The sequence below is a fragment of the Ahaetulla prasina genome, chromosome 6 (genome assembly GCF_028640845.1).
Source record: "Ahaetulla prasina isolate Xishuangbanna chromosome 6, ASM2864084v1, whole genome shotgun sequence".
Classification (NCBI taxonomy): Eukaryota; Metazoa; Chordata; class Lepidosauria; order Squamata; family Colubridae; genus Ahaetulla; species Ahaetulla prasina.
Window position 1 is genome coordinate 21,140,679 of NC_080544.1, and position 20,704 is coordinate 21,161,382.

General features: G+C 38.5%; 1 protein-coding gene across 2 annotated transcripts in view; it reads left to right on the forward strand.

Annotated features, from left to right (window-relative positions):
- The window catches only part of TSPAN15 (tetraspanin 15), a 37,492-nt gene extending 17,483 nt beyond the window's left edge, over positions 1 to 20,009 (forward strand). Inside the window, exons 3-8 of one of the 2 annotated variants that reach the window (XM_058187055.1) lie at positions 420 to 494; positions 9,001 to 9,096; positions 11,040 to 11,156; positions 15,873 to 15,920; positions 17,899 to 18,015; positions 18,792 to 20,009. In XM_058187055.1, coding sequence (XP_058043038.1) covers positions 420 to 494; positions 9,001 to 9,096; positions 11,040 to 11,156; positions 15,873 to 15,920; positions 17,899 to 18,015; positions 18,792 to 18,947 — 609 coding nt within the window. In that variant the 3' untranslated portion in view covers positions 18,948 to 20,009. The remainder of the gene's footprint in view (positions 1 to 419; positions 495 to 9,000; positions 9,097 to 11,039; positions 11,157 to 15,872; positions 15,921 to 17,898; positions 18,016 to 18,791) is intronic. The other variant, XM_058187054.1, reaches the window with a different exon arrangement.
- The last annotated feature ends 695 nt before the right edge of the window (positions 20,010 to 20,704 follow it).

Sequence of the window (20,704 nt, forward strand, 5' to 3'; positions counted from 1 at the left end):
CCCTGCCCCTGTCTATTCTCTGCCTCCCAAGTCCCAGCTGATTGGGAGGAAATGAGGATTTTGCAGTAACCTTCCCCTGGAGTGGCATGGTAATGGAGATTTTACAGTATGCTTTCCCTGCCACGCCAACCAAGCCATGCCACACCCACCAAGCCACACCCACAGAACCGGTAGTAAAAAAATTTGAAACCCCCCCACTGCCTCTGATGTAGAGCTTCAACCATACAGCCATGTCTTTTTTGATCATATCCTGCAGACATTCTTGGTGAGAACTCAAATACACTTGACTAAACGCATCTCCGATTGTTCTAAAAGTTATTCTAATTAAATATTGTCAAAGTAAACATTCATCATTTCAAAACGGAGGCTTTTGGTTTGTACAAGTTTTATGTAATTTTTTTTTTATCTTTCTTTTGCAGTTCATGTACATTTTGGGCTTTTGTTTGCTCATTGAACTAATTGGTGGAGTTACAGCCTTAATTTTCCGTCGTAAGGTAAGAAAATGGTTTGCCAGATTAAAGCCAGGTTAAAAAAGAGTCCGGATTTTGCATGACTAATATATTAACATTATTAATTAAATTGCATGTATGTATATTATTAACAAAAATATTGTGAGAAATGTCTGCAGTGAAGACCAATATAGTTTAAATTAAATTTAAATTGTAATTAAAATTTAGTAATTAAAAATGTACTTAATTTAAAAACTGTGTCTGAAGTAGGATGATATGTAGGGTCAATTATACTTGGCTCTGAGAAAGCACCTCATAAACTGTATTTTGACAACTTTTATTCTGCAAACCAAACAATTTTTTTTCATTTTGTACAATTTATTCTGCAATGTTAATTACTTTGCATTTGATGTTATCCCAGCCAGTTTTCATTAATTTTTCTGGCTTTCTGACATATTTTTAACTACCTTGATAACCATGAAGTCTAGAAAAATTAATTTCTTTGGAAGTTGGAGCCAGTATTTAATACAATATCCTATGTGCCTTCGTGCCATAACAACATGCAAGCATCTGTTTAAACTCATTCGGCATTATAGAATTGGCTTTTTCTCTTGCATAATCTTTAACTCTTTAGAATATTCTCACTCTCGAAACTTTGAACTTTGAAAATATATAATATTTTTATATTTAAAATATATAATATATAATATAATTGATAGTATTTTCATGTATTAAATAGTGATGGATCTGTTGTATCAAAGAAATATTGACAATTGAGTATCATAAATGTGTCTTTTCTCTAATGTAGTTTTTAAAAGGCTGGCAGCTTTCAAACTTAAAATTAATGACTGAAATCTCTGATAATGAGCCCAAAACTGAAAGCAGCTTTATATGTGCCACTAGGAAGCCTATAAAGATTTACATTGCTTTAAAAACATTTAGGCAGGTAAAGATCTTTATATTGCACAGAGGTGGTATTCAGCAGGTTCTGACCAGCTCTGGAGAACCGGTAGTGGAAATTTTGAATAGTTCGGAGACCCAGTAAATACCATCTCTGACTGGCCCTGCCCCATCTATTCTCTGCCTCCCGAATTCCAGCTGATGGGGATTTGCAGTAACCTTCCCCTGGAGAGGGGAGGGAATGGAGATTTTACAGTATCCTTCCACTGCCACGCCCACCATGCCACGCCCACAGAACCGGTAGTAAAAAAATTTGAATCCCACCACTGATGTTGCCTGTGGTATTTCATTATATTTCAGGTATAAGGTGAATTCAGGCTTTTCTCTTTTTTTAAAAAAAAAAGTTTTTAAATTATTTTTAAGACAAACAAACATAAAAACATCTTCAATCCATTTACAGTGTGATGGTGGGGTGGTTACAGATCTCTTGTGTAATTTCGACATTAAAATATCTTTGATTCATTTAATGTTACATTACATCTCTCTAATATCAAATCCTTTAATTAACCAATGGCTATAGCTTTCCGTTCTTTCATTTCATATAAATTTCCACAAATTAACATTTTATCTAATAACATCATTCATTCCCTCCTTCTTAATGAGTTCAATTTGTTATTTCACTTAATAATAGCCTTTCTCAGATCTTTTCTATCATATCCTTCCTTCTAACCATTGATAAAATAAATCCCATATCATATAATATTGTTTATCTTCCTGTTCTCTAATTTCAAATGTCAATTTACTCATTTCTGCACATTCCATTATTTTCCTAATAATTTCATCTTGCAATGGTAATTTCTCATTTTCCCAATTTTTAGCAAACACAATCCTAGCTGCTGTTATAACATTCACCATCAAATATCTCATTTCTCTACTATATATTTCTGGTATGATCCCAAGTAGAAAAACTTCTGGTTTAAAGTCTATGTGCTCTTTAATAATTTTTTCCAACCATGTGTGTATTCTAGTCCAATATCTTTTGGCTTCCACGCATGTCCACCACATGTGATAATATGATCCAGGTGACTGATGACATTTCCAACATTTTTCAGATTTATCTTTAAACATTCTAGCAATTCTTGTTGGGGGTAGATGCCATCTATAAAACATCTTATACAAATTCTCTTTATAAGCTGTAGACATTGTCATCTTATAAAATTTATAAAATTATATAATTTTTATAATAAAAAATATATATAATTTTTGTCATATTTCTAAGACAATCCCATGCCCAAAATTCTTCCCCCAAGCAATCATTGTTTCCTTAACTTGTTCTTCTTCTAATTTAATCTCTAAAAGATATCCATACAATTTCCTAAGTAAATTGTTGTCAGCACCTGTTAAAATTTTATCAAACCTAGTCAAATTGCTATAAAAACCTTCTGTCTTGGAATCTTTATCATATCTGGAACGTATTTGCAAATAAGAAAACCAATTCATCTTTATATCTTCAGTTTCTAATTTCTGCATTGTTTTAAGTTCACCCTTCTCCTTTAACAATTCTTTATATCTAACAATTTGTTCCTTTCTAAACGTAATTGCATATGAAAAAGCCTCAATAGTTGATACCCAAACTGGAATTTTTAAAAAATGGCTTTTCTTAATTTTCTCCCAGTTTGATAACAAAGCCTCTCTTACAAAATGTCTTCTAAAGTATTCCTGTATTTTAGCTTGTCCTTACCGTAAAAAAGCATGCCGTCCCATTAAATCTTGGCCTTCCAGAGTCAATATTCTATTATTTCTTAAAGTTATCCATTCCTTGATCCACATTAAATTTGGGGCTTGATAGTATAATTCCCAATTGGGTAACCCAAAGCCCCCTCTTGTTCTCACATCTTGCAGTAGCTTTAATTTTACCCTCGCTTTTTTACATTGCCAAATATATTTCAATATCATGTTATTCAATTCCTCGAAAAAGTTTTTCCCCAATTTGATTGGAATTGTCTGGAACAGATATAATATTCTGGGAAAAATCTATATGTTTTTTAATCATTTTGTCCAGCCATGTGTGTATTTTAGTCCAGTATCTTTTCGCTTCCACACATGTCCACCACATATGGTAATATGATCCAGGCAGTGATGGGATTCAAATAATTTAACAACCGGTTCTCTGCTCTGATGACCAGCTGGGTCAGTGTGGCCTGGTGGTCATGTGACCATGTGGGCGTGGCCAACTCAACGTCACTCACATCGATGCGTGCTTAGCCTTAGCTGTTACAATGTAACAAGGGTTAACCAGAGGGGCAGTTTCTGTAAGCAGGGCAATAAAGATGAGGCTAGAAACACCACCAGAATGTTTCCTTCCTGCCTTCCTTACAGGATTAGCCCCGTAAAGTGGAAAAAAACAAGATTTCTTCCAACAACTGGTTCTCTGAACTGCTTAGAAAGTTAATCAGTTCTCCCGAATTGGTGCGAACTGGCTGAATCCCACCACTGGATCCAGGTGTCTGATGGCACTTCCAGCATTTTCCGGATTTACCTTAACATTCTAGCAATTCTTGCCGGGGGTAAATGCTACCTATAAAACATCTTATACAAATTCTCTTTATATGCCGTAGACATTGTCATTTTATAATTATGCGTCCATAGTTTTTGCCATGCCTCTAAATCAATCCCATGACCAAAATTCTTCCCCCAGGCAATCATTGTCTCCTTGACTTGTTCTTCTTCTAATTTAATCTCTAATAAATATCCATCCAATTTTCTAATTAGGTTGTCATCAGCACCTGTTAAAATCTTATCAAAACTAGTCAAATCATTATAAAAGCCTTCTGTTTTGGAATCTTTATCATTGAATAATAATAATAATAATAATAATAATAATAATAATAATAATAATAATAATAATAATAATAATAATAATGATGTTTTAATTTGTATACCGCCCTTCTCCCGAAGGACTCAGGGCGGTGAACAGGCAAATAAAATACAAACAAACATACTCAATAATTAAAACAACCCTTAAAAAACTGATTCAAATATGCCAGAAAATTTAAAATGACATTACACCCCATAAAATTCCAAATTTAAAACCCATCAACAATTCAATTAAAATTTAAAATTAAAATCAAGCCAGTCCAGCCATATGAAATAAATAGGTTTTAAGTTCGTGGCGAAAGGTCCTAAGGTCAGGTAGTTGTCGAAGCCCGAGGGGAAGTTCGTTCCACAGGCTTTTCTGATGTAATGTGCATGCAATACTATAGAAACAATAGGGTTCAAGGATATATTGTCATATTAATATGTTGGTTCTGTCCCGGGCACCTGATGGACCCCGAGAGGTTCCTGACGGAGCTTGGGCCATTCCCTGAGGATCTGGCCCACGGCACGGCTGAAGAACTAGTTGTGGCCTGGGAGCAGGCTGCGGCTGGAGCTTTGGACCGTGTCGTGCCTTTGCGGCCTCTGACCTGGCGCAGATCTCAGCCGGCCCCTTGGTTTTCCGAGGGGCTGAGGGAGATGAAACGCCGGAGAAGACGCCTAGAGAGTACCTGGAGGTCCAGTCGTTCCGAAGCTGATCGGACACTAGTTAGGTCTTATTCTAAGGCCTACCTAGTGGCAATGAGGGAGGCGAAGCGTTCCTACGCTTCCACCCTCATTGCGTCGGCAGATAACCGCCCGGCTGCCTTGTTTTGGGTGACCCGCTCTCTCCTCCATCAGGAGGTGCGGGATGACCCTTTGCAGGGACGTGCCGAGGAGTTTAGTGGTTATCTATACGATAAAATCGCTCAGCTCCGGGATGGCCTGGACCGTAATTGGGATGATCCAAGTGAGAGGGCAGAGTCGCGTCTTGTCGAGATTGTTTGGGATGAGTTTGATCCTGTGGCTCCCGAGGACGTGGACAGGTTGTTGGGGAGGCTTCACGCCACTACATGTTTACTGGACCCGTGCCCTTCCTGGTTGGTGCTGGCCACACAGGAGGTGACACGAGGCTGGCTCCAGGGGATTATCAATGCTTCCTTGTCGGAGGGGGTTTTCCCTGCTGCCTTGAAAGAGGCGGTGGTGAGACCCCTCCTCAAGAAGCCTTCCCTGGACCCAGCTATTTTGGGTAATTATTGTCTTTGCTTTGTTGCGAAGGTTATAGAGAGTGCTGTGGCGCGGCAGCTACCCCAATACCTGGATGAAGCTGTCTATCTAGACCCGTTCCAGTCCGGCTTCCGACCCGGATACAGCACGGAGACAGCTTTGGTCGCGTTGGTGGATGATCTCTGGAGGGCCAGAGACAGGGGTCATTCCTCTGCCCTGGTCCTGTTAGATCTCTCAGCGGCTTTTGATACCATCGACCATGGTATCTTGCTGCGCCGGTTAGGGGGATTGGGAGTGGGAGGCACCGTTTATCGGCGGTTCTCCTCCTATCTCTCTGACCGGTCGCATACGGTGTTGACAGGGGTGCAGAGGTCGGCCGCGAGGCGCCTTACTTGTGGGGTGCCACAGGGGTCGATTCTCTCGCCCCTCCTGTTCAACATCTATATGAAGCCGTTGGGTGAGATCATCAGTGGCTTTGGGGTGAGATACCAGCTGTACGCTGATGACACTCAGCTGTACTTTTCCACCCGGGCCACCCCAACGAAGCTGTTGAAGTGCTGTCCCGGTGTTTGGAAGCCGTACGGGTCTGGATGGGGAGGAACAGGCTCAAGCTCAATCCCACCAAGACGGAGTGGCTGTGGATGCCGGCATCCCGATGCAGCTGACTGTTGGGGGCGAGTTATTGGCCCCAAGGGAAAGGGTGCGCAACTTGGGTGTTCTCCTGAATGAACGGCTGTTGTTTGAAGATCATTTGACGACCGTCTCCAGGAGGGCTTTTCACCAGGTTCGCCTGGTTCGCCAGTTGCGCCCCTTCCTTGATCGGGATGCCTTATGCACAGTCACTCATGCTCTTGTTACCTCTCGCTTGGATTATTGCAATGCTCTCTACATGGGGCTCCCCTTGAAGTGCACTCGGAGGCTTCAGTTAGTCCAGAATGCAGCTGCGCGGGTGATAGAGGGAGCCCCACGTAGCTCCCATGTAACACCACTCCTGCGCAGACTGCACTGGCTGCCTGTGGTCTTTCGGATGCACTTTAAGGTTTTGGTTACTAACTTTACAGTGCTCCATGGCTTAGGGCCTGGGTACTTACTGGACCACCTACTGCTACCTCATGCCTCCCACCAACCCGTACGCTCACACAGAGAGGGACTTCTCAGGGTGCCGTCCACCAAACAATGTCGGCTGGCGGCCCCCAGGGAAAATCCTTCTCTGTGGGGGCTCCTACCCTCTGGAGCGAACTTCCCCCTGGTTTGCGCCAAATACCTGACCTTCGGACCTTTCGCCGCGAATTAAAAACTTATTTATTTACTCGCGCGGGGCTGGCTTAAGTTTTTGTTATATTTTTAAATTTTAAATTTTATATTTCTAAATTTATATGAATTTTAATGGGTTTCTGGATTTTAAATGTTTTATAGTTTCGGCCAACTGTATAATAAGTTTTTTAATTTTGTTTTTAATTGTATATTGTTTGTGTTTGATTCTGGCTGTACACTGCCCTGAGTCCTTCGGGAGAAGGGCGGTATAGAAATCTAATTAATAATAATAATAATAATAATAATAATAATAATAATAATAATAATAATAATAATAATAATAATAATATTACCATGCCCTCTTCTCTGCAGCCCCTCCCCCAGCAGCTAACTCACCACCAGCGTTTATGCTTTGCAGGCCCTTCACCTGCACTCTTCCTCTGGCAGTGGTTCACCAGTGCTCTTACCCCGCCTCCTCCTGGACGATTCACTGCAGGATGTTTGTCCCTGGGCAATTGGCTGTGCGGGATAGTTAAATGCACCTCCCAGTGACCCTTTGAAGCAGCAAAGAGGGGCTGGAAGCAGGACAGCTCCCGCCTACCTAGCCTGACCCTCCTCTGTAGAACTGAGTAATTCCCAACTTTGGCCAACTCCAGCCCCACTGTCGTCTGCCGCTTCCACTTGGTTCTGCAAGAATTGGAACAGAGATACCTGAGTGCGAAGGGGGGAGGTTATGGGGAGGGAACAAGAATCGGATTGACCACCCCTCCCTTCCTCCCAACACAAGCCCTCCATACAGGAACAGACTCAGATAGAAGACAGTTTGACTGGGAATCCCTGGGAAACATTTGCAGAATTCTGGAAGTTGAAGTTCACAAGTCATAAAGTGGCCATAGTTGCCCACCCTCGCTCTAGATAAACTAGCAGGATGGTAACTGGCTGCAAGACATCTAGCTGTAAATAAGAAATCATAAGGGAAATAGGACAGTTCCAGATCCACCCTACAGATTAACATCAGGATGCGTTATCACCATTATTGAAAATGTTCACTAACCATATTCCATGAAACACAGTGAAATAGAAGAAAAACAGTGCAGTTGGAATACTTGGAAGAATTAAACCCGTCTAATAGAAGCAGATGAGTTATTTATTTAGATGTTTATTTAGATCCTGAATATGAAATGAATAACAAAAATTATTGCATAATAATATCATCTGGAAGATCTCAAAGAAAGGTATCATTTTGTAGGAGTTTCAGTTTGCTTATTTATGCCTTTGAGTCAGTGTTGATTCCTGATGGATATGTGGATAAGTCCTTACAGATTTTTTGGCAAAGTTTTTTTCAGAAGCGGTTTGCCATTACTTGCTTCCTAGGGCTGAGAGAGACTGACTGGTCCTAGGTCACTTGGCCTTGGTCTTTTGGCTAAGGCAAGACTAGAATTCCCAGCCTCCTGTTTTTTAGTCTGGTATCTTTAACTACTTTACCAAACTAGCTCTTTGTCTAATAGGAATAATTCATGATTTTTCTACAGTTTGGTCAAGCTGACTTGGCAAATCATTTATTTGCCTACACAATTATCAATTCACTGATTGCTTTCCATTAGTAATTTATTCAATTCAATTTAATATGTCATTTTTCTAAGATGAAGGCAATGTGACATAATAACAGTTTAAACTTCTGTTAGAAAAACAGAAACTTTACTACTACTTGTTATATAACACATTTAGTTCCTCTCCCTTAATATCTTTGTAGCTTTGCTGATTAGAGATTACATTAAAGTAGTTTCTAATTGATTCTTTATCAAGGCCAGGCAGCTTTTTGATTGTGCTATTGTACAGTATTATTGTTTATTTGGTTGTCTACAGAGTGAGCAGGGGTGGGAAGGGGGTCAAAACAGTCATAATGGAAGCTGCAACCATGTGGTTAAAGTCGTCCTGCCCTTGTTGATGTTTGATCAAAAAGGTTGGTCACAGGGATTGATCACGTGGTTACCACTACCATATTAACTTTGGGACTCCCTGTTGATTACAAAATAGGGCAGAGATCAGGAGGTCTTGGGGAGAGGCACGTAAACAGAGATGTTTGAGGATAACAAATAATGAAAACAAGGTTGTGCTGTTGCATTGTAAGCTCCACCCCTTTTGTTACTTGCATTGTGATATCACACATAGGAAAGGAATGGAGCTTGAGTTATTTTGATGAAAAAGTATGATTTTATAGATGTCTCCAAGAAGCTCTGTTGTCAACTACTGTACTCAGCTTTATATGAATGTATGCTGACTCTTTTTTTTTCACTTCTTCTTTTTCCTTTTAAAGACAACTGAGTTTTTAAATGAAAATATTAGAAGAGGAATTCAGAATTACTACGACGACTTGGACTTCAAAAATATTATGGATTTTGTTCAAAAGGAGGTTTGTTTTTCAGTATCAACTCAATCTTGCCTAAACTGCTATAGATTCATTAATCGTCTAGCTGTTGACAATATTTTTCCCCTGCAGTGCCTTCAAAATTGCCAGAATTTCAGGAGAGACATGCTAGATTTTTGTGTTTCTTTACAAGAGCTTGTGAGATGTTGGTGACTGCACAGAAAGTCTCAAAAATAATTTCAGTTTAAAAACACATTGTATTATGGTGTACATTCAGAAAAAACAAAATTCATTTGATAGTAATATATTTAAAAGCTTTTATGGAAATCTGCCAGAACTGCAGGACATTTCTACTTCTATTGAACATAATAAAATTAATGGGTGACATCCAGTTGATTACAGACAGAAGCCATCTATCAGCAGAAAAAGAAAGAAAAATTATTTTCTCCAGTTCCTTCCAACCATGATAATCTCTATTAGTTTATTTTAGGTTGACTCACATACACCATATTTCATCTCTGATGTATAACATCAGTTATAAAACTTGGGTGCTTGTGTGGCTTTCTTCATTGCAATATATAGTTTATATTTAACTATATATAGCTTTTCCACTGATTTTGATAACTCGTCTCTAGCTATATAGCGAAAATTCATAGTTCGCCTTTCTAGTGCCACTGCTCTAGAAATAGTGGATCCTTTCTCAGATACGGTAAGAAAAGGGATAACTGGAATTTTCCCTTCTCTGTTTCAATGTAATACTGTAGTAATAATATATTAGATATTAATATGTCTGTAAGAGTGGTGCATTACCATAATAAAATTATGACATGATAAAATTATGATAAAAGACTATCAAAGAATGGAGATTTATTTGTTAATCATTTACACTACAGTATTACAATTTACAGCACAATTATAAACATATCTGATCTGAAATAAGCCTCACTGAATTCAATAGAATGAAAGCCTGGATGGAGCTGAATGTTTTGATCAATAAGAAGTTTGTTGAAACCTGAAACTCTATGTGAAGGAAATGGGCTGTTAAAATTTTCATGAACTTGTGAATCACCTATGATCATATAGATACATTGGAACACAAACTGAATGGAATGAATGTGAGGTGTGGAGGAGCAGTGATATATTATATCATATCATATCATATCATATCATATCATATCATATCATATCATATCATATCATATCATATATCATATCATATCATATCATATCATATCATATCATATCATATCATATTATATTATATTATATTATATTATATTATATTATAGTAGATTATATTATATTATAGTAGATTATATTATAGTAGATTATATTATATTATAGTAGATTATATTATATTATATTATAGTAGATTAGATTAGATTATTTTAGATTATTAATTATATTGTTTTAAACGTAATTAAATTAAATTACAATGGCAATCTTCTTTATTTGGAAGAAAAAAATAAATTGTATTTCTACTATTTTACTGCTTTTCAACTCTCACATTTTTTTTCTGTGTTTATGCTAGGATTCAAATATACATTGGGATTTTCAAAGATCTTTTAAAAAGTGTAACCATTTAATTTTTCACATTTCTTTATTTTTGACCGTAATGCTGTTATTTTTAAAATTCAAACTAACTCACATCCTTTTTCTTTATGATTCAACAAATGTCTTCTTGCATACCAGTGCACATACATGTGTACACAAATATAAGTAACACACACAAAATACATTCTTTAATCACTAACCTTTGAAGTATACAGTAGTTTGGGATTTGACTGAAATCTAGTCAGATCCAATCTTAAGGCCTTATTTCCCTACAGAATCTTTTTCAAAACTGTTTTCTGAAGATTATTGCATATCACATACTATATAACCACTGTTAGCAGCTATTTTTTTCCCTTGACTGGATCGTAATTTTTAAATGAGGAATATTTACATTGTGCAATGATGCTACTTTATAATACCCTTTTCTCTTAAAGTTTAAATGTTGTGGTGGAGAAGATTTTAAAGACTGGTCAAAAAATCAGTATCATGATTGTTCTGCTCCAGGACCATTAGCCTGTGGAGTCCCATACTCTTGTTGTGTCGCAAATAAGGTAAAAACAATGCATTAATCTCAATTAATTGGGAAGCTTTTTTAGTGTTTGGCACACTGTGTACAATCAATAGTTTTTCTCTAAAGCTAAATTTGTCAACAAAAAGAATAATCTGTCTGTGAAAACGTTCATAATAAAGGGTGCAGAGAAGAGCAACAAAGATATAAAGGGTCTGGAGGCTAAATCGTATGATGAACAATTGAAGGAACTAGGTATGACTAGTCTAATAAAGAGGACTAAGGGAGATGTGATAGCAGTCTTCAAGTAATATTGAGGGGCTGTCACAGAAATGAGGGAGTTGACTTATTCTCCAAAGTACTTATGGGCAGGTCAAGAAGTAACAGGTAGAAGGTCATTAAAGAGACAGCTAACCTAGAACTAAGGAGAAATTTCCTGACAGTGAGATCAATTAATCAGTGGAACGGTTTATCTCTGGAAATTATGGGTACTGCATTACTGGAGGTTTTCAAGAAGAGATTGGACAGCCAATCTCTGGAATGGCATAGGGCAGGGATGTCCAAAGTTGGCCCCTTGAAGAGTGGTGGACTTCAACTCCTAGAATTCCCCAGCCAGCAACTTGCTTATATTTACAGCTCATGCTGGCTGGTGAATTTTGGGAGTTGAAGTCCACCACTCTTCAAGGGGCCAACTTTGGACACCCCTGGCATAGGGTCTTCTGCTTGAGCAGGAAATTGGACCAGAACACCTTCAAGGTCTTTCCCAACCCTATTGTTCTATATTCTATGTTCTATTCATCAGTTTGTTTGATGTGATTTGTACATGCCAAGATTGTATATGGAGAATCAGTTTGATATAGTGTAGTACTTAAAAGCAGGGGTGAACTCTAAAATTTTTTGCTACCTGTTCTGTGGCTGTGGCTTGATGGGTGGGTGTGTCCTGTGACTGAGTGGGCGTGGCCAACTCAATGTCCCTCACAGCCATGCCCACTCAGTCACAATCCCCCCACCAAGCCACGCCCACAGAACCCAGTAGGAAATTTTTTAAAATTTCTATTCTGCCTTTTCCCTTTTTGCGAGATGCCTGCAGCTGCAGCCTCTCCACCCGCTTGCCACCCACTCGCCACCTGTTCTCCCTTCACCTTGGGTCGGGGGCCAGAGCCTTGTTTTATACGCTGGCTGCGCAAGCGCACACCCAACCTGCCGCTGATAAATAAATGAAATAAACGGTGTGCGCTTGCGCAGCCGGTGCATGGAACAAGCAGCAATGGTGGTGGCATATTCAAGGAGAGTGACTCCAGTAACTTTTGGACGCTTGCCTTTCCTGGCAGCCAGCCGCTGGAGGAAAGTAAGTATAAGCCACGTAGCGAAGGAAGAGCGGGCGGCGGCTCCGGGGCAAGACTGGTGTCGGGGAATGGTGCATTCCCTGACCCAGTTGAGGCAGGCAGCAAGCAGGTGGTGGCTCTGGGACTCAGGGGAATGAGGCATCCCTGGGCCCTAGGCCCTGACCAAAGGCGAAGGGCAAACGGGCGGCGAGTGGACAGCAGCTCCGGGGAAAGGCCAGAGTCGGGGAATGGTGCATTCCCTGACCCGGTTGGGACAGGCGGCAGCTCCGGAACCTCGGGGAATGGGCCCCGGCCCCTGACCGAAGGGCGAGCAGGTGGTGAGCTGCCTTCCCGGTGTCCCGGTGTCCAGCTTGCAAAGGCTGGACTGCAGGCCGTGGACTGGTTCGGAGGCGTGGCCAGCTAGTGATTGCTACTAGATCTGCGAACCAGACCCAATCTCCACTACCTACTCGCCCGATCCTGTCCGATCCGGTAGCATTTCACCCCTGCTTAAAAGACTAGGAAAGTTGAAGTTATAATGGATGACTTTGGGCTGGTCACTTAGCCCAGAAAAGATGGTACTGGCAGACTGGTTTCTCAAATGTTGCCAAGAAAACTGCATGTAGTTGCCAGAAACTTCTTTGACTTGAAGAACTACAGCACATAAGGATTGTATAAAATAAACCGAAAGGAAACATAACTCATGGTTATATTTATAGAAATAGCTTTATGGGTATTAGGAGCATAGACTCTAAGTACAATTTCCTTAACAAGAATTTGGATAAATTAGACAAATCTAAAAACATTTTTTTACTAGACTACACATGGATAAATCTAAAAACAAATTAATTAGTTAGTATTAGGCTTTTCTACTGATAATGAAAACTTTTGCCTTATTAAAAATATTTTTGAAGCAAGTGAAAAGCCAGACTTTTCCCCCCCTTCTATCACATCATTGAGACTTATTGTATGATGTAACTCTTTTTATGACAGTCACAAATGCACTATGAAATATGGCTTTTTAAAGGCCATACAATTCTAATAATAAATTCATATCCAAAATATGTATCATTACAGTTCATGAAAGGAAATAAATCTAGGTTCAGTAATGCTAAGTTTATAGTACCATGTTTCCCCGAAAATAAGATTGGGTCTTATATTATTTTTTGCTCCAAACGATGCATTAGGACTTATTTTCTGGTTAGGTCGTATTTTGGGAGAAATACGGTACTAATTGTGTCCATCTGGCTGATGATCTTAACTGGGCTTATTTTTGGGTAGGGCTTATATTACAAGCATCTTGAAAAATCGTGCTAGGGCTTATTTTCTGGTTGGATCTTATTTTTGGGGAAACAGGGTAATTTAATTCTAGGCAATAGTTTTTGGAGATAAACTATCTGTAAGACTCTGATATGATTATCAATAAGAAAAATGTATACAGTCTATTATTGGATAATACCAATACCAATGTGAGGGTAATATCCAATGCCTTTATGTGTTTTTTTCAAATGCCTTCAGAAGGATAAAAATAGCAGTGTTTTTAGTTATAAAATTAAAACTATAAACACCCAAAATAATACTCCTGAACATCTTTACAAAGCTGTCTTGTGTTATATCCATTTATCTGAAAAATGCCACAACTCCACTCTAAAAATAAATCAGGCCAAATAAATATTAACTGCTTGACATAGTTACCAAAAGTAGCTTGGCTTTTTCACTGGAAAAATACAAATGTGAGCAGCAGTTATTCATTTATTCTACGGTCATGGAAAAATATAATTAATAAGTGAGGTTGGTGTCTTTATTTTTGGGCAAGCTTCATGGAGTAGATAAGATCCAGATAATAGGTTTGCCACTTCAGTGAAAATTTGTTGGGACAGTGTAAACAAAGGCTTTTCAAGCCCGGGAAATCTGGCCAGATCAAAAAAGCTGACTTTTTGCTATCTATAATAGTGTACTTATCAGGCCTAGGAAAGGATGTGGCATGACTCAAATCCATTTACAGGGGTGTCAAACTGGCGGCTTGCGGGCCGGATGCATTATGTGCAGGCCACACCCACCCTGGCTCTGCAAAGGCAAACAATGTTGCGATACGTGATCGAGTTTGACACCCGTGCTCTAGCATACGACATTTGATTTTGGATCATTATCCTGGGATATGTATATTTGCCAACGTTCAACTAAGTACAGTAGGGCTATGAAATAGCTGACACGGGATAAAGCTGAGAGTGGCTTGACTCAGTCCAGATCTTTTCCCATACCTTAACTCATGTTATTGAATAGTCTTGTTCAAGACTTAAATATATGGGACAACAAATCTTGAATTTTCAGGGGTATTCAGGGAAAGATTCATGGCTTAAAGCTGAGTGTGGCTTGACTCAGTCCAGATCCTTTCCCATACCTTACTTTAAATTTATAAATTTATAGTGACTATATATAAATAAATTGGACAAGCATCTTTTTTGGTACACGTATGATTACTTGGAAGATAGTACTTAGGTAGGAAAGGGTTATTCGGGTACTAAGCAATTGAAATGGGTGAAAATAGTGTTCTTTTTAATTGATTCCCTTATTTCATAGGGGTTAGCACTCAGAGTATAATCCCAGTGAATTTGTAACTTTCTTTGCTTAATTTAACTTACATTATTGAATGCTCTTGTTCAAGACTTAAACATATGGGACAACAAATCTTAAATTTTCAGGGATACTCAGGGAAAGATTCATGGCTTAAACCTTTCACCAGCTGTTAACAAGGGAAATAGTGGTCTAATGAAACCAAGTTTATGGAAGAAAATGGTTGAATGGCCAAGTATGTACAGTAAGTCAACAAACTGAAATGTACATTTAAACAAGTATTATAGATATCGAAGTCATGTATAGAAGCTTGAGCATTTAGGTACTAATATATTTTATTCCATTTACAATGAATTGTAATAATTTGGATGCAGGGAGGTTCATTTGTGCTCCCAAATACTTCCTCTTGAAATGCTATAAACCTAATAAAATATTAAGAAAGCTAATAAAATTATTTAAAAAGATACTTAAAAACTTTGCAGAACTAGATGAACTATTTTTCACCTTTTAGTGTTTTTGTAGCTAGCTTTGTAGCTATTTGAACATTAACAGAAAATGTTTTTCATACAAGAAGTGAATATTTTTTTTCTCAAACTGTAATAATACACATAATGGGTTTTAATTTTTCTTGTTTCTTTCATTTTTACTTTAGGAAAAGTTAAAAAATGTGATTATGTAATAATTTATCTTTTATGTACATTGAGAGCATATGCACCAAGACAAATTCCTTGTGTGTCCAATCATACTTGGTCAATAAAAAATTCTATTCTATTCTATTTTTATTACAAGTTCTAAAACAAACTGTAAATCTGTTCATGTTACATTGTAAGTAAATATGTTTATATGTGTTTTTTCCCCAGACAATGGTCATTAATACCATGTGTGGATATAAAATGATTAATGAAGAGGTAGGAAAGTGAAATATTTATATATGTATATTAAATTTAGCATTTTATATAGTCAAAGCTTTCCCAGAAGTTTTTTTTTAATTTGAATTTATATCCCGCCCTTCTCCGAAGATTCAGGGCGGCTTACATTTTGTAAGGCAATAGTCTCATCCATTTGTATATTATATACAAAGTCAACTTGTATTGTCCCCCCAACAATCTGGGTCCTCATTTTACCTACCTTATAAAGGATGGAAGGCTGAGTCAATCTTGGCCTGGTGGGACTCGAGCCTGCAGTAATTGTAATTGCAGGCAGCTGTGTGTTAATAACAGGCTGCATTAGCCTGTTGAGCCACTTCCCAGCCCATGGGTAACGCATGGGTGGGAGAGTTGGACCATAAGGAAGGCAGAGTGCCGAAGAATTGATGTTTTTGAATTGTGGTGTTGGAGAAGGCGCTTTGAGAGTCCCATGGACTGCAAGGAGATCAAATCAGTCAACCCCAAAGGAAATCAAAGTTTCTTTGGAAAGACAGATACTGAAGCTGAAGCTCAGATATTCTGGTCACCAAATTAAAAGAGAATTCATTGGAAAAGACCTTGCTGTTGGAAAAGATAGAAGGCAAAAGGAGAAGGGGATGGCAGAGGACGAGATGGTTAGATGGTGTCATTGATGCAGAGAACAAGGGTTTGGGCAAACTCAAGGAGACAGTGGAGAGCCATGGGGGCTGACATAGTCCATGGGGTTGCGAGAAATCAGACAGGACTTAGTGACTGAAGAACAACATTTAGCATTTAACAATTTGTTGTTTTAAGGATGGCTAACTCTATGCATTTTTTAAAGGGGATAGTAGCCATCCACTACTTTCTTTTGCCTTGTGCTCTTTCTTTTGTTTTGGCAAACACACCCACAAAAAGGACAGTACATAAATTCCAGCGTTCCTTGTGATCAAAAGCTTGATAAAAGTATTGGCTTTATGGAAACAGACACCAAGGAGAACAGGACAACATGCAAGCCACATCCAGATTTTGAGAGGTAGACCAGGAGAAATCGCTGTAAATTCATCATTCTTATTATTTGCAGTGTGGGATAGCATTTAGTTTCAATTGCTACCATATAAATGATAGCCACAAAATGGGAGTGAATTGCACATCCTTTCTCTTATTCCTTCATGATTTAAAATTAGGACCCTTAAATAAAATGCAAATACAATTTGAACTAATAAAAACATTATTCGTATCAAAAAACAAAAAACTTTTATCAGATAATGGCCTATGGATTTCTCTAGTCAGGTAGCAATGCATTTAATCTCTCATCAGTGTTTAATGTTACAATACTGACCATGGTATCTCCTATAAAGATTGGGAGTCAGAGGCATCGTGCTCCTTCTCAGTTCTTGTGGGTGGTGCTAGGGAAGTCAGCACAGTGGGTGCTCAATTGTGGGGTGCCTCAAACTCAAGTCTCTCTCCCCTCCTGCTGTTTAACATCTACATGAAACCACTGAGAAAAGTCATCCATTAGTTTGGGGTGAAGCACCATCAGTATGATGACACACAGCCTTAGAACTAGAGAGATGCTAGAAATCTTGATTTGTCTTCCATAATTTCCATAACATCCAAATGCAATATAAAGCTGTCCAGGTATCTCAAAGTGCCAGACTGAGGAATGCTTTTGAAGTATACAAAAATAAGTTGGCCTGTGTGGAATTCCTTGGAGAGGAAGTTCTACAAGGAAGATGGTAATCAAAGCCACTATTGTGACTTCCTTGTTTCCCCAGCACCCCAACCTAAATGATCAAATAGAGTTTGGTCCTGGGCACTCAGCTATCTCAGCCATGCCAAGCCTTCTCCCGGAAATCTGCTTGGTAAGAAGCTGTTCTTGCCAATTCACTCCTAATAGTGGGTTGTCTGCGTAAAATGTGCTAGAGCTGTAGGCAATTAAGAAAGGGGAAAGCCATTTTTTCTCCCTGCATTAACAAGGTTGTAATTCATTATTTTACAGCGCCTGAGTGTTCAACATGTCATATATATCAGAGGATGTACACATGCTGTATTCATTTGGTTTATGGACAACTATGCCATCATGGCTGGGATTTTGCTGGGTATATTGCTTCCACAGGTAACTCTCTTTATAAGATAGATGGAGCAGTGCCCTTTCTTCCTTCCTTCCTTCCTTCCTTCCTTCCTTCCTTCCTTCCTTCCTTCCTTCCTTCCTTCCTTCCTTCCTTCCTTCCTTCCTTCCTTCCTTCCTTTCTCCCTCCCTTCCTCCCTCCCTTCCTCCCTCCCTCCCTCCCTCTCTTTCTCTCTCTCCCTCCGAGTCTGGGTCTTGATCAGTAGTGAAATTCATTTTTTTTACTGCCAGTTCTGTGGGCGTGGCTTGGTGGGCATGGTGTGGCTTGGTGGGCGTGACAGGGGAAGGATACTGCAGAATCTCCATTCCCTCCCCATTCCAGTGGGAAGGATATTGCAAAATCTCTATTCCCACCCCACTCTGGGGCCAGCCAGAGGTGGTATTTGCCGGTTCTTCGAACTACTCAAAATTTCCACTACCGGTTCTCCAGAACCTGTCAGAACTTGCTGAATTTCACCCCTGGTCTAGATTCTACCACCTCCTCTTGCCCAGGTTGCTGGGTGGGCAAGGAATCCTGAACCACAGATTGCAGCAGAGTCCTGCCTGGTCAGGAGCCTCTCCTGATCGTAGGAGAAACAGCTAGAACTCACAACTCTTACCCAGCATCATTACTTCTTTAGGCGTTTGTTTGTGTTTGTGTCAAAGTTGGGCAAAAATCAGTCTTGGTTCTTGCTGTCCCCTGAAGGGCTATTGGATGACAGGGGAGGACAAGCGGAGAAAACAGACAGCCTGGGAACAATTTCATTTGTTTGCTTGCTTGACAGTTTTTTGGAGTGATGATCACTTTGCTGTACATCACCCGAGTAGAAGACATAATTACTGAACACAAGTTGAATGAGTCCCTGCTTCAAGCAAGAAGGAGACAGAGGGAGGATGATGAGCCAGCTGGAGCTGGGTGCTGTATGTGTTTTCCTGAGTAACACCAGGTTGCCCTTTGACCAAGACTAACAGTTAATGTCCCCTTGCACTGTGCCTTGAATGTAAACTTGAATGTACTGTGATTTGTAAGTAATAGATGACAAACATCCTGACATTTTCCAGACATCATTAACAGAAGATATCTCCAAGTGTTCCTTATTACAGCGGGATTTGTTCCTATGTTGGAATCTCTTTTCTTTTGTGACATCCAAAAAAACCTAGCCAGTTTCCTGCTGTATGATAATCCAGGAGAGAAATAATAATTTATTCTAAGGTAATTATTATCTGCAAACTGACTTTATACTTAGTTCATCTATTTAACAGTATATATAGCAAGATGAAATTATACTTTCCCACCATTACTGCTAGAATATGGCTAGTCAACCAGTGCAGGAAGTGTTTCACAAATCCAGATGTACTGATTACCCATCATAAAATTATTCAGTGTCAGAAACAACACATATGCACTTCTTTTTTTATGGAAGGATAATATATCTGGCTTCTATGTATCATTAATTGGGTGAATTCTTGCTTTTCTAAAAACTTGGGCTTGCTGCAGTGTTGTTTTTAAAATGAACGTAATTTTCAAGCTCCTCGTGCAGATTACATAATCACCACTGCAAATCATAATACTGTAATTTTCTGGGAATAATCTAATGTGAAGTCTTGTGTGGGAGTCTAGGTGAACACATTTAACTTTCCAATTGTTCCTGTGTTGATTCCTAGCCAATGAAGTATTTTAAGGAACTCGATTTTCATTTTTGTGCAATCAACTTTTTATGCTGCTTCTAACAGATAACTGGGAATTTTAGGGGCCTTTGCTGTGTTTTTTGTACGTTCCTGATCTAATCCACTGTGTGATCAGTTAACTAAAAGCTGCTTATTTTGATGCCAATTTTTAAATTTGTTTTTAACTGTATGGGGTTTCATATATTTGATATCCCTAATTAATGTATTTGTCTTCTGTTTCTAAACAGAATTCAGGGGTGTACAGATGTGCCACTGAAAAATTATATTGTTTACATGAAAAATAAAAGTTATGGTTTTGTAAAATAAAAATATAATTTTTTCGCTATGGAGTTGGGGAAAAACTGAGTGGGTTTCCTAGCATAAAATGTTTCTGTTCTTTTTTTTTGGAAAGTTTTTTTTTTTTGACAAACAAACATAAAAACATCTTCAATACAAATACAGTGTGTCGGTTGGTTGATTACAAATCTTTTGTGCAATTTCAACATATACATAACATATGATTTATCTAATTTTACGTTTTATCAATCTAATATATATCCAAATAGTCAATTAATCATTTAATTAACTATAAATATTTCATTCTCTCATTTCATGTAAAATATTCTGAATTTTATATTAATCATATTATATCATTCATTCCATCATCTTTAATCAATATGTACTTCAACAATTATTTCATTATGAAAACCTCTCTCAAACTTTATTTAACATATTTTTCCCTCTAGCCATAGATAAAACGAATCCCATATCTTATAATATAGTTTATCTTCCTGCTCTCTAATTTCAAATGTCAATTTACTCATTTCTGCACGTTCCATTATTTTCTTAATAATTTCATCTTATGGTGGTATTTTCTCATTTTTCCAGTTCTTAGCAAACACAATCCTAGCCGCTGTTACAACATTCACAATCAGAAATGTTTCTGTTCTTTTTAAAGGCTGTGATAGTTCTCCCTCTGCAAAATGTTAGCCTAGAAATATTGCATGTAATTGACTAATATCAATAAGAC